The 14,959-nt window shown below is 42.8% G+C and overlaps 1 protein-coding gene across 24 annotated transcripts in view; it reads right to left on the bottom strand.

The window, feature by feature from the left end:
- Positions 1–14,959, bottom strand: part of LOC148161614 (putative phospholipid-transporting ATPase IIB) — an 83,815-nt gene that overhangs the window by 54,739 nt on the left and 14,117 nt on the right. For 20 of the 24 annotated variants that reach the window (XR_015767467.1, XR_015767468.1, XR_015767469.1 and 17 more), the window contains exons 2-3: positions 7,901–8,074; positions 2,483–2,587 (exon numbers count right to left, since the gene is read on the bottom strand). Coding sequence is in view for 12 of the 24 variants with exons in the window: in XM_088020693.1 (XP_087876819.1) it covers positions 2,483–2,587; positions 7,901–8,074 (279 nt within the window). In the remaining 12 variants the exon portion in view is untranslated. Of the gene's footprint in view, positions 1–2,482; positions 2,588–7,900; positions 8,075–12,167; positions 12,968–14,228; positions 14,578–14,959 lie in introns of those variants that run through there. The other 4 variants (XM_088020700.1, XM_088020701.1, XM_088020702.1 and 1 more) reach the window with 4 other exon arrangements.

The following is a 14,959-nucleotide window of genomic DNA, read 5'->3' as shown; positions in this document are numbered from 1 at the left end:
ATGGCAGATAGCACTGAACAAGAAGCGCGCCGACAATATCCTGGATCACTGCTTATTCCGTACAGCAAAAAAGACACACGTCAGTGCCATACAGACTGATTAGAAACCACCAACATGGTTCAGTTAGTTTTTTCTACACGATCACCACTTACAGAGATAAAGAGTTTATATACACATCTATTATGTTTTATTGTTTTAATGTCCCCCAGACATGGGTGTTTTGCTAACATCTAGATCTGGAATATTAACATTTTCCTTTAAAAAAAGTAACATATTACAAATAAAATCCAAAATTTGTCTATGTTCCATTTGGTAAAAACAAAGTGCTATAAAAGACCAAAAATAATTCCACAATGGGGGCATCTGGCTGGCTCAGTCAGAAAAGTGTGTGATTCTTGATCTCGGGATCGTGAGTTCAAGATCCATGTTGAGTGTGGGGATTACTTAAATAAATAAAACTTTCAAAAAATAAATTCAACAATGTTTTCAACACTATGAAAAGACTCCTAACATTAAAAGTCCGTAATTGTTGGCAACTATTTGGGAGCACGGATTAAGTACCACTTCCATAGCACACAAGCCCCCTAATTTTAGAGTCCACAGCATTAACATTAACCGGTCCGTGTCCTCAGAGTTTGTGCCGGTCAGTACCCACGCCCACTTCCTCTGTGTTTTCAGCCATCTCTGACGGCTCCTGTAGCATTCATTCAGTGATTCTCCACGCACACAGATACAGCTTCTCAGCCTCCTCGACTCCAGCGATCCTCATGCCGGGTTCCCCTTAGGATGGCGAGACCGGCCTTTATCCACTTACAGACACCAGTCAGGATTAGCCTTTTTGGAGCACAACTCCTCACCCTAGCACTTTTCCCAGGCCACAGAGCAAAGAGCAAGGGCTTTGGTTTGTCAAAGGAGACCTTGGTTCAGTTTCCGGCTTGGCCCCAGATCATCACAAGAGGGACTTTTCCAGTTCTTGGCTGTAGACAGCGCTGAGAATGGACGCCCAGCTCCCGAAGAAGGTGCGTACCATGGAGAAGAGCACCAGCAGGACGGCTCCCACTCGTCCCTGCGCCCTGCGCTCGTGGAGGACACACAGCTGTGAGCTGCACACCACAGCCATGAAAAGATGACTTCTAATGGCGGCTCCACCCAGATTCCTCTGCTGCAAGCTCTTTCCTCGGTTCACAGCCCGGGGCACCCCCACCCCCAGCTCCCACAGCCACACGTCCACTGCCAAGTCTGCGACAGGTCAGGCTCTCTCACGGACAGACAGTCCTAACATGACACTGGATTCCATACAAATGCACGACTACTGACCTTCCGTCGTTGGTTACTGATCTCTCCACCAAAGCACGACCGATTCTCCCACGTTCTCAGTCCTCATCTGAATCCCGGTCGCCTCCCCACTCAAATGACCCCACGTTCCCAACTAACGGTAAAAGTCATCCTCTCCACCACCACTTCACTCTTCCACTCCTACCCCTCCCCCTGCCTAAAAGGATGGATAGTAGTCTTCCTTCCCAAAACTGTCTGTCTCCCCCAAGGTGTCCCTTTCCTTTATTTTTCAAAGACCTACACCACATGTCCCTTGACGTTTTCAGAAACGTCATCCTTCTGTGTGGCTCCCCTTAATCCCAATGATGACAGGACACTGAAACCTCCATCTCCAGATCCTGCTTCTGAATCTGACAGGATTGTCTGTATGAACACTAACCCAATACAAGATAGATTTTAATTAAGAAAACTGTCAATAGTTTTAGATGAGCAATCTAGGAAAAAAAAAAAACAAAATCCATCGCTCACATCATACTTAATGGTGAAATACTGAAAGCTTTCTAGGACTATGAACAAGGAGCAAGAAGGTACACTCACCACTGCTATTCCATGTAATAGTGTATGTTCCAGACAGACCCATAAGGCAAAAAAAGAAAAGAAAAGGCATACAGGCTATAAAACAAAGAAATAAAACTGTTTGCAGATGACAGGATTGTCCAAGTAGAAAATTACACGGAATCTACACAAACACTCTTGGCACTAACAGTAAGTTTAGCAAGGCTATAGGATACAAGACAAACACAAAATCCAACTCTAGTTCTATACACCAGCAATGAACATGTGGAAACCAAAATTTAAAATACCAGTTATAAACATGAAGAAGGAAAAAGGAAAAAAAAAAAAAAAAGAAATACTTAGGAATAAATCTAACACGTATAAGACCTGTGTACTGAAAACTACAAAATGCTGATAAAAAGGTCAAAGTTCTCAATAAATGGAGAGAGGTAAACCGTGATCTAGACGATTCAACACAGTAAACATGTCATTTCCCCCAAGTTAATATACAGGTAAAACATAATTCCTATCAAAATCCCTGAAAAGATTTTACAGACTGGGCTAGATTATTCTAAAATGTCTATGGAAAGGCCTAATAGCTAGAGGGCTAAGAAAACCTTGAAAAAGAATAAAATACAAGGAATCAACCTACCCCATTTGAAGACTTAGATAACGAGACAGTTCTCCAGACTGGGTAGCACTAGCAGGGCAGACGAAGGGACAATACAGGCAACAAGCCCCACTCGTGTGCAGCCAACTGACCAGAGACACAGGCATAAAAGCAGTTCAACAATGGTGCTGGAGCATTTGGATATACATAGGCAAAAAATAAATCTAAACCAAAACTTCCCACCTTGTACAAAACTAACTCAAAAAGGATCTAAATAATGTTAAACTATAAAACTTACAGAAGAAAATCTTTGAGACACAGGGCTGGGTGAAAAGTCCTTAGACGTGACAATCAAAGCGCAGTGCTCAAAAGAAAAAAAACAAACAGTTGGACTTCATCAAAATGAAAGACTTTGGATCTGTGGAAAAACTCTTAGAGGATGAAAAGACAAGCTACAGAATGGAAGAAAATATTTGCAAACTACCCACCTAACAGAAGACTCACAAGTGAAATATATAAAGAACTCTTAAAACTTCACCAGGAAAAAAACCAAACCAAGAAGAAAATGGAATGGACCTACAGACACATTTACTGAAGACGACATGCCTATGGCAAATAAGACAGTGAACCTCACTAGGCCTTTAGAAAATGCAAACAACCTGAGGCCACAATGAGCTGTCAGTACACACATATTCTAACAGCTAAAATAAAAAACAGTGACAACAAGGTTGACAAGGAGATACTGAATCTCTCCTTCACTGCTGGTGGGAATGTGAAATGGTACAACCACTCCGGGAAACAGTTCAGCACTTTCATAAAAAACTAAACATATGCTTATTATGCAACCCAGCAACCGTACTCCTGAGCATTTAGCCCAGAGAAAGGAAAACTTATGTCCATACAAAAAAAAAAAAAACCTGTACATGATGATTCATAGCAGCTTTATTTGGAACATCCAAAAACTTGGAACAATCTAAATGTCCTATCGTAGGTGAATGGTTAAACAAACATTCATCCATCCCCTGGAATGCCAGTCAGCAATTAAAAGGAAAAACTATCGATACAACTACGTGAGTGGTTATCAAGGGCCCTGTGTTGACTGGAGTAGGCCAATCTCCAAAAATCACAAATGGAATGGTTTCACTTATTTGACATTCTCAAAATTAAAATTATACAAATAGAGACGGATTAGTGGTTGCCAGAGGCTAGGGCCTGGGGTAGGAGAGAGAACATGACTATAGAAGGCAGCAGACAGGAGACACCTGCGGTAATGGGACAGTTCTGTATCTTTACTGCAGTGGTGGTTACACAGACCTGCACATGTAGTAAAACGTAGTGAACTATACACAGTTTACACCAGCATCAACTTTCTGGTTCGATGCAACCACTGGGGGGCGCCTGGGTGACTCAGTCAGTTAAGCGGCTGCCTTTGGCTCAGGGTCCCGTGATCCAGTTGCACCTGGGGCTCCCTGCTCAGCAGGGAGCCTTCTTCTCCCTCTCCCTCGGCCCCTCCCCACCTCAGGCTCACTCTTTCGCTCTCAAACAAATGGATAAAATCTTTAAAAAAAAAAAAAAAAGAAAGATGCAACCACTGGGGGAAACTGGGTGAAGGATAAGCAGGACCCCTCTATACTAAGTTTGCAATTTCCTGTAAAGCTGTAATTATTTCAAAAGAAAAGGTTTTGTTTTTTAAGATTTTATTTATTGAGAGAGGGGGGGAGTGAAAGAGCATGAGCAGGAGAGAGGGGCACGGGTAGAGGGAGAAGCAGGCTCCTGATGTGGGACTGGATCCCAGAACCCTGGGATCATGACATGAGCTGAAAGCAGATGCTTAACGAACTGAGCCACCCAGGCGCCGCCAGAAAAGTTTTTTTTTTTTAAATAAAACAAAGTAAAAGGATGAAAATCATATACCATGCAAATACTAATCAAAGAAAGCTGGGAGAGAGAGAGAGAGCAAAAGAGAGAGACAAATCAAGAAACAAGTCTTAATAACAGAGGACAGACTGACGCTCACCAGAGGGAGGTGGGTGGGGGAGGGACACAGGTGAAGGGGATGAAGGAGGGCACTTGTGTTAAGCACAGGGTGATGTATGGAAACCTGAAGCTAATATAACGCCGCATGTCAACTAACTGGAATTAAAATAAAGAAATAAAAATAAAGAAAGCTGGTATCATTTCATAATGTCTATTGAAGATAGACATTATGAGCCCACATAGAAGAAATATTATCAGATAAAGATCAATCCAACAGTGAGTTAGTAACCCTACACTCGCATCATCTAATAACATACTCTAAAATATATAAAGCAAAATGACATAATTTAAAGCAGTAGACACATCCTCAAAGATGTTGAGACTCACACAAGCTTCTCAGTAACTGATAAGTAAACTTCGAATATGAATACAGAAGATTCAAACAAGACTATTAACAAATTAATCAAATAAGTGGATAAAATCTTTTTTAAAAAAAAGCAACACAGAGCAACACAGTCAACAAAAAAGGACAAATTCTTTTCAAATACACACAGAAAATTGACTAACACCGCCCATATACGATGAATCATAAAGTAAGTCTCAACACATTACAGAGACTGAAAGAAAAAAATCCCAAGTATGTTCTCGGGCCACAGTGGAATTAAGATAAAGTCGATCACATGGCACCGGGGTGGCTCAGTCCATGAAGCGTCTGACTTCAACTCAGATCATGATCTCAGGACCCTGGGATCCAGCCCCAGTGTCTCCAGTCTCCCAGCTCAGCAGGGAGTCTGCTTCTCCCTCTCCATCTGCCCCTCTCCCACCGCTTATGCTCTCTCTCTCTTGCTCTCACTTTCTCTCCCTCAAATAAAAAATAAAATCTTTAAAAAAAAAAAGATAACAGTCAATTACAAAAAGATAATCAGGAAAATTCCTGACTGGAAATTAATCAGCATGGTTCTAAACTGAACATCAACTAAAGCAGAAATGGCAATGTAAATCAAAATATTTTGAACTAAATAGTAATAATAATACCATGTGTCAAAACTGAAATGCATCTATTTTTAAAAAAGAAAAAAGTACAATGCTGGTGACCTGAGAATCCATCTAACGAAGCCAGAAAAAGAAAGGCAAGTTAAACTCAGTATGAAAAAAATTAAGGGCAGACCAGACTTCAATGACACAGGAAGCAGACATCCTAAGAGGGACACAGTGTCACTCATACAGTGTCCCAGAGAATGTTTAACCTGAATCTAATGGCGAGGAGACCTCAGACAGACCAAAACCTGAAATGTTCTATAAAATACCTGTTGTGTAGTTCCCATAAACATCAATGGAATGCAAGACAAAGTTAGGGCAAGAGTGGCTCCAGATTCATGGAGATGGCTCATGGAGATGGCCACCTAAATGCCAGGCCAGCCTAGAGAGGAAGGGTGCTCTGTGGGCAGGAGACAGAGCTGTGTCAGAGCAAAACCTCCTGAACGTGGCAACTGCCTGGTGGCCATGTACGAAAATAGCCTCTTCCTAAGAAACATGCACGGAACACTAAGATCAAAGAGGAGTGAAGTAACAAGCAACCTCGTCTGAAATCACTCTGAAAATAACAGTGAGATATAAAGAGAATGGTCAATAAATGTGGCAAAAGATTAAACATTAGTGATCTTAGGCAAAGGGCATAGGAGGAATTCTTGCAACTTTTCTATAAGTTTGGATTTATTTCAAGATAAAAGTGAATTTATTTCAAGTCTGGATTTATTTCATGATAAAAGCTTAAAATTTCAAAAGCAAAGACAACACCAGAAGTTTGGCTCTTTGAAAAGAACTGATAACCTCCTATCAAGATTAACAGGGAAAAGGGAGAGATAAATTAACAATATCAGGAATAATAAAATGTGACATCCCTCCAGAACCTCATACATTTTCTATTACAGGAATTTATATATTTGAAAGTAGATAAACCCCTTGAAAAGCACAAAGCATCACAAGGGACACAAGAAAAAACAATTCTGCATAGCCCTGCAACTGTTAAAAGGAATTAAGTCTAGACAAGGTTAAGTACCCCCAAAGAATACTCCAGGAATATTGGCTATTTAACCTAGAAAATGTTTTGTGAAAAAACTGTCTCACTCATTAAAAATTAGTAACACAAGTCAGTGATTTCTAAAGCCTTGTTTAGCCATGAAATTGCTTCTTCATATGAACAGCTTACAATATACGGGAAAGATAAAGACAGACACTAATTGGAAGCTGAGAGGGGGTGATAAGCCTAAATCCTGCTCAGGCTCACTTCCCGATTCTGCGTGGTCGATCTCTTTGAGGGATTCCTCAGAGTCCCTGGGAGTCCACACACCACTGTTTGAATACCACTATGTGAGCCGACCCCAAAATCAAATTGGTTGTAAAAACATCTTTTTACAAACTTCTAAAGAGATAATGAGGATGATATATAAGGTATCTTTCTACAATGACTTGTATCTCTTTTATGGTCAAAGGGATCTAAGTTCATGATGGTTAAGAAAGGCACTGACCACAAACTTTAAAGAGCAGAAAGACTATCAAAGCAGTAATTTATTCGACATACCCCACTCAAGTTATGTTGGCATCAGTCAGCTGAAATCTTGCTCTACCCGTCCCTAGGGCTGGAGGACAGTCAATGGCCAAGTGTCCTAGACACAGAGTGTGGTTTCACAGACCAGCCTCTAAAGTCAAGGGTGAGCACAGCTGATGAAGTTTATCTCAACCACCAGTGAACTTGTTTAAATATGAGCAGGTCTTACCTTTGTTTCTTTCTGGTTAAATTTACTGAAGAATCTTCTTCCAAGTCAAAGCATTTGAGTCAAATAATACACAGAGTTCCAGTATTATTAAACTGCATTTTACAGGCCCATAATACACAGAGTTACAGTATTATTAAACTGCATTTTACAGGCCCCTACCTGCCTTTCTGGATGAGAGCAGGACCGAAGATGGAAGAGAGCACGGTTTACAAATGCTGACACAGTGACCAGAATTGACTCTACCATGCAATCAATACAAAACCACTAATCTTTCTCCACTTTCTAAACATTTAAACGTCGCATGAAAAAAGTGAACTTGAGGACGCCTGGGTGGTTCCGTCGATTAAGCGTCTGCCTTCAGCTCAAGGTCATGATCCCAGGGTCCTGGGATCGAGCCCCACATCAGGCTCCTTGCTCAGCGGGGAGTCTGCTTGTCCCTCTGCCGCTCCCCCTGCTTGTGCTCTCTGTTTCCCTCTGACCAATAAATAAATACAATCTTTAAAAAAAGAAAGTGACCTTGGCATTCTGTCCTTTTCTGATTAGCAATGTTTGGTTTTGACTAATGTTTAACACTTTCCATTATGTCATTTCATTGAGAGTGTCTTCTTTATTTGATATAAAAATAAGTATGTTAGAAGCCGAGCTTCTAAATACCTTAACTGTATACCTGAGAGCATAGGAAATTAGGCAGCAAGAGATCACAAACCTGGTGCAGAGGAACTTCCATCCTCCACAGACAAACCACTCTAGTCCTCTTCTTCTCTGTCTGATCCTAGCTCGTGGTAACGTGTGGTAATCACTTTCATCATTCTCGAAGCCTTCTTCAGACATCATTAATGGCATTTCATCCAAATGGGCAGACTCATCTTCCAGCTGGTACCTGGTCAGAGGTAAGGAGAGAATGCTGAGGCAGGCCAAGCAGCCTTCTGTCACCAGTAAGGGTATTATTTAAGACAAGAGCTGGTCCCATTCTACTAACCACATTTTTCTTTTTTCTTCAAACTAAGCTGTCTACAGCAGAGGCAAACCATTATAAATAAGGGATGCTACTTTCCTTTACAAAAAATGTATTTAGCCAGGGTCAGAAGGAAAGGAACAGGCTGCCCAAGGAAGCGAACATGACCACGCTAGAAGGGGAGCCCTCCACAAAGCCACTGGTGTGAACAGTCAGCTCAACAGTACCACCCACTCATGGTGTTCAATTCAGGAATATAAAAACAATCACCCAAAATATTAGCAAAAAATGTATACTTCCAGGTCATATCTAAATACTCTGCTACAGATCGATTGGATGTAAAATGTGCCCAACTTTACATTCATCAATCAAAGTCGTGGAAGTGACTTTTGAACTATGGAAGTATCTTCTTTTGAAAGGTGGGAACACGGTCCCTTGGTTTGTTGTCAGATTTGATATACGCAGCAAGGATGCTATGTCCCACTTACACTTACTCTCTGTCTCTGTTATTCCCTTTTCTGAATTTTCTATTCAAGGAAATAATTTCCTCCACAACCAGCATCCCTTTCAGAGTTCAATAATCCTCTTCTGATTCCAAAAACAGGCAGCCTACTGTATCAAGTTCCCATTTTATCTCTCCTCAATCACAGACATATGTACATTTTAAAACTAAAAGCTTACTTTGAGAACCAAAAATTCATCAGAAAGTAGATTGCAGAGCCCACGAATGCTATCTTATTTGATTTTACATCAAACCTGTGGTAGGTATTCACCTCAATTGTAAAAATCAGAGCACAGACCTGTGTGTCCCCGGGACATGATGGTAGTCACTGAAACTGAAATTTCCCATCGCACCCTCTGAAGTCCACAGACTTTATACAAGACAAATAAAACCAACCAAGCCCACAACTACAGCATAAATGAGTGCCAGACAATACTACAATCTACTTAAAGACAACAGCAAGCTGAAACAGGATAAAGTCAAAGGAAATCACAAAAAGCACACTAATCAAACTACTCGAAGCAAAGATGAAGGAAAAATTCTTGGAAGGAGCCAGAAGAAAACAATTCATTACATGGAGAAGCCCATCAATTCAAATGCCCATGGACTTCTCATGGAGAGAGATGAGGCCAGAGGACAGGAACTCCATGTCTAAGTGCTGAAAGGGAAAAAGGCTCAACCCAGAATTCTATATCCAGCAAAAAGATCCTCCAGGAATGAAGGCAGAACAAAAACATTCTCAGATGAAAGATAAAACTTGGAGGGTATGTTACCATCTGACCTCATACAAAAGAAAGCTAAAGAAAGTTTCAAGACGAAGAAAAATGATACCATCAGGAAACTTGGATTTTTGGAAAGAAAGAACACAAAATTCTTTAAAACGTGTATGACTATTGAAAGCCAAAGCTGTCACATCATCTGGTGAAGTTTTCAGTGTAGAAAGATGTGAACTGATATGGCGGCTATCCTGTAAGAAGCAGGCGATTCCATAGCTTACATTAAGTGTAAAATATGAACAGTGAAAAGTTAGCTATGTATATTGCAATCCTTAGCGTGGAGCTTCTCAACAGCGGTACCATTAACATTTTGGGTCTCAGAATTCTGTTGACGGAGCTGTCCTGTGCATTGTGGAGCATTCACCAGCAAACCAGGCCACTACGCATTTGATGCCAGTAGCAGCATTCCCCCAGTCGTGACAATAAAAATGTGTCCAGATGTCACCAAATGTCACCTGGAGGACAAAAATCACTACCTACAAAAAAATAAAAATACTTGAAATATAATGGCATATGTTAAAAGATTAAAAGTAAAAAGATGGAAGAAGATATGATGCAAACACTCGTTCAAAGGAAAACAAGTAGATACTATAAGACAAAGAAGACATCAAAAAAATAAAATGAAAGAACCGCCCAGGATAAAGAAGAACATTATATAATGATAAAAGATCAAATCACCCATAAGCTCTAACAATCATAAATGTGCATGCACCTACCACCAGTTTCAAAGTACACAAAGTATGAAATATGTAAGTAAAAGGAGAAACAAATCCATAATACTGCCGGAAGACTTCATAACTCCTCTCTCAGTAATTAATGGAAGAAACAGTATCAGAAAGGACAGAAAGACATGGTCAGCACTGTCAGCCAACCTACCCTGGCACTCTACCCTGTACGGCAGAATGTTCTCATCAAGTGCACCATGAACACTCATCCCCACGGACCGCAACCTGGGCCATAACACAAACTAACAAATTCAAAAGAACTGAAATTAGACAAAGTATGTTCTCTTACCATAAAGGAATTTCTTTTTTTATGAAGATTTTATTTATTTATTTCACAGAGAGAGACACAGCGAGAGAGGGAACACAAGCAGGGGAAGTGGGAGAGGGAGAAGCAGACTCCCCGCTGAGCAGGGAGCCCGATGTGGGGCTCGATGCCAGGACCCCGAGATCATGACCTGAGCTGAAGGCAGATGCTTAACGACTGAGCCACCCAGGCGCCCCATAAAGGAATTTCTTTTAAAAATCAGTAACAGAAAGGGACGCTTGGATGGCTCAGGTGCTTAAGGGTCTGCCTCAGCTCAGGTCATGATCTTAGGGTCCTGGGATCGAGTCCTGCTTCTGGCTCCATGCTCAGTGGGGAGTCTGCTTCTCCCTCTTCCCTTCCCCCCACTCATGCTTGCACTCTCTCTCTCTCTGAAACAAATAAATAAATCTTAAAAAAAAAAAAAAAATCAGGGGCACCTAGGTGACTCAGCCAGTTAAGCGTCCGCCTACAGCTCAGGTCCTGATCCCAGGGTCCTGGGATCAAGCTCTCTGCTCAGCGGGGAGTCTGCTTCTCCTTCTGCCACTCTCTCCCTGCTCATGCTCTCTTTCTCTCACTCTCTCTCAAATAAAATCTTTAAAAATAAACTTAAAAATAAATCAGTAACAGAAAGATATTTGGAAAATCCACTAAAACCTGGGGGGGGGGATTTGGGAACAAATTTCAGAAGCACCATTTGGGAACAAAACTGTCACGATGCTGGAGAATCATCCAATTCTTCACAACTGCAAATGGAAACTTACGAACAGCAGAAATTCTACAGAGATCAGCACCTTAAGCTAGAACTCACACTCAGAACCAGTCACCACAGGACAACCTGATGTCTGCCTGCTGGTGTGATACAAGAAGCAGCAGATCCAGCATTCCTGCCAACACATGTACACATTTACCGTATTTACTCAATCCCAGAGCAGTGGTTCTCAAAGTGCAGTCCCCAGAAATTCTTGGAGCCACCCCCAGAAACAAGAAACTTCTGGAAGTAGCCTACAGTTGGTATCAAGAGCCCTCGCACTCTGCTGCTTGAGAAGCACTGCTCTGGGGCTAATTTTCACGTGACGGGAAGTGCACAAAATAAGAGCACTACACCCAACTCCAGGAGGTACTAATCCAGACACTACAAACCACCAGCCTGGACTCTTCAAAAATGCCACATGAGAAGAAAGAAAACCACCACAAAGATTTCTCCAAATTAAAAGAAATTAAAAAGATATAACCAAATGAGGGGCGCCTGGGTGGCTCAGTTGTTAAGCGTCTGCCTTGGGCTCAGGTCATGACCCCGGGATTCTGGGATCGGGGGACTCCCTGCTCTGTGGGAAGCCTGCTTCTCCCTCACCCACTCCCCCTGTTTGTGTTCCCTCTCTCACGGTGTCTCTCCCTATCAAATAAATAAAATCTTTAAAAAAAGAATGAAAATGGTGAGTGCTACTCCAGATGGTCAGGAATATCCAAGAACAGAATTATTTCCATTCTGCTCTAAGACGTTATTGAAATACATCTTCTACAGTACATAACAAGCTTTAAATGTATATGAAGTATACACCCAGTGCAGAGTACATAAACGAGCTTTATATGTGCCAACTTAGCAGTCCCTCAGGGAATCTGTGGATGTGGGTGTTCACACACCTGCATGTGTGTGGGGGCGTGTGCATGTGCGGGTATATGCAGTGACGGTGCCAGGCAGTCCTTTGCTTACTAGGATTCTGTGAAAAGGTCAGAAGGCAAGATTCCAGAAGACTCCACCTTCTTGAAACTTTATTTTTTTGAAACAGGTGCCTAGCTGTCAAGAATCCAAACACAAGTGGGGCGCCTGGGTGGCTCAGTTGGTTAAGCGACTGCCTTCGGCTCGGGTCATGGTCCTGGAGTCCCGGGATCGAGTCCCGCATCGGGCTCCCTGCTCAGCAGGGAGTCTGCTTCTCCCTCTGACCCGCTTCCGTCTCGTCCTCTCCATCTCTCATTCTCTCTCAAGTAAATAAATACAATCTTTAAAAAAGAAAAAAAAGAATCCAAACACAAGTGGAATTCAATGACTATAAAGATGTCCTTGGACAATAAGGCCAATGCTGACCTGCTACCTAAGCTCCTTTTACCATCTTTTTAACATGTGGTAACTAAAAAAATAAGCCAGCAAGTGGATTACTGAGTTAAAGGTTACTGAGGTATCCCCCACTGTTGGACAGAGAAAACATTTATAAATTCCCACTAAATAACGTTTCCGTGCAAATATCTGTACACAGAACTTTCTCCATATTTTTACATGAATTCTTTCAAAGAATCCCAGAACTGCAATAGTTTGTACAAAGTCATAAGCTCTAAAACACTTGAAATATTATTGCCAACTGCAAATTTAAACTCCCACCACTGAGTGCTATGAATAATGCCAAAAGCAATTTTACCTCACCCTCATCAGATGAGAGCTAAATACATGTACCCTTCGCTTAAATAAAGGGAGGAAAATGGCATCTTGTCATCACCGGCACCGATTCACGTTTGCTAGCACACGGGGTCCTGCACTACTACTTACAAACCGTGGCTAAGGCTGCTCCCCATGCTGTTCAGTGGAGCTGGGCGTATTTGGGGCGTGTGCACTGGGGGCACCCCCGGAACTAGGACCCTCTCCCGTGGCACCAGCCTCCTCACAGGTAAATCTTCACTGGCCAGGAACTCAATGTGCCCCTTCAGCAAATGTCACCAGAACTATGACGGTTTTTGTTAGTGATGTGGTCCCCAGTGGTCTGCCCTAACTTACTTTTGCCCATAAACCCTGTTACTTCCAGCGAGCATTTCTACGAAATACGAAGTTTTGCAGGGATATATATACTATACAACAACAGAAATGGCGATGTTATTTATGCAAGAGTCCATCTCTTCCACACTGATTGGTAGTATCTCTTAAATGTATCGTATTAGAGTAATTTGGGCGCAAGAAAACAGGACTTTAACCTACAACCACATGGAACTGGACTCTCTGCAAGGACCTACAGGAGGAGATGCTGCATATTGACACCCTGACTGTAGCCCTGTGAGTCCATACGGTTCTGACCTTCAGAACTGGAAAATAATACATTTGTTTTAAGCCACTACATTTAGGATAATTTTAGAACAGCAATAGGACACTGATACAACTGCATAGCAATTAATGACGATTTTTTTCTTTGTATTCTGAGTCAATTTGACAATCCTGCTTCCCGCGACCTCGCTCTCATCTTTCCTCCCTCATGTGAAACGGCCCTCGGATAAGAGAGGGTGGTGAGGTGAAGACAGAGGTGCTCTCCTCGTGGAGGATGTAAGTGTGCCGACGGCCTGTGCTGAGGCTCCCCCGGGCACTCTGGTGCTTCAGTGCAGTGCCGATTAGGCATCGAGGGGACCCGACACACAGCACACGACAAACACAGGCACCACCTGCCCTGAGACCGTAAAGCAGAGAATAAGCCTGAGGAGACGGTGGGCAGATCTTTAGCAAACACTAACCACGCAAACACTTCTCCTCCTCCCAATATAATGTCATATAAAAAATAAAAACCACGAGACCTCTGAAAATACTGGAGTACAAAGAGTACGTTAGGCTGAGGACCCCAAGAAAAATCACCTCTCAAAATCCTTACAGGAAGGTGAGAAAACGCTCTGCAAGCCGTTTGGCTGTGCTGGGTACATACCCTCAGTCACCTGCTGAGCACCACTACATGCGTGCCCACACTGAAGACACGGCAGTCAGTAACGGACACAGCTGGTAACTCACAAGCTCAGACTCACTCACCAGGAAATCTTAAATGATAGCAGTGGCTACTGGCGAGACAGTCCCCTAGCCCTTGGAAGGTGCCGACTGAGCTCAGGCTGCAGGGGCTGCATCCAGGTAGAGGGGCAGGGTGCGTGTGGAATGACCACTGCGGACGGGAAGGTAGGGAAGGTAGGTGGGGCAGCGCACAGCTCAGGAAGGACTGCCAGTCACCCAAGCTCAGCCACAGCTATCCGTGAGAATTCTGGAACTGGAGCTGGGACACAGAAGGCAGCCTGCTTCGAGATAACTACAACTGTCAACTCCTGTAAGGAGAGCGACGAGAGGTCTACACCGCTCTGCAGATTAGGACGCCCAGAACAGCTGTCTTCTGAAAGAGAAAACACAGACAGACAGACACACAGGTAGAAAGGATTAGAAAGTGTTTCCCATAAAAATGGAAGATTAAATACACGACTGCCTTCAACACCAAAAACACTGCTTTTTCTTAAAGCTGAAACCTACAGAACAGAAAACAAGAGATGATAACAAAATGCAGAAAGCTAGAGAGCAGATAGATGGATGGTAAATAAGCAGATCCAAGAAAAACAGGGGTCTCAGCACAGCCGCGAGGAAGCAGGAGAACCCTGGGACCCCGGAGGGGCGGGCCTGGCGTCAGGGGGACCTCTGAAGCGGGTGGGGAGGGAGGAAAGAGTAGGAACTGACTGAAAGCTACTGAAGACCATCTGGATCCTCAGGTGACCCCTCCCAGC

This window comes from Eumetopias jubatus, unplaced genomic scaffold, assembly GCF_037043125.1.
Source record: "Eumetopias jubatus isolate StellerSeaLion01/CBP00866 unplaced genomic scaffold, mEumJub1_p1.0 scaffold_109, whole genome shotgun sequence".
NCBI classification, from domain to species: domain Eukaryota; kingdom Metazoa; phylum Chordata; class Mammalia; order Carnivora; family Otariidae; genus Eumetopias; species Eumetopias jubatus.
Note: the sequence above shows the minus strand (reverse complement) of the source record. Positions and strands in the feature narration are given on the sequence as shown.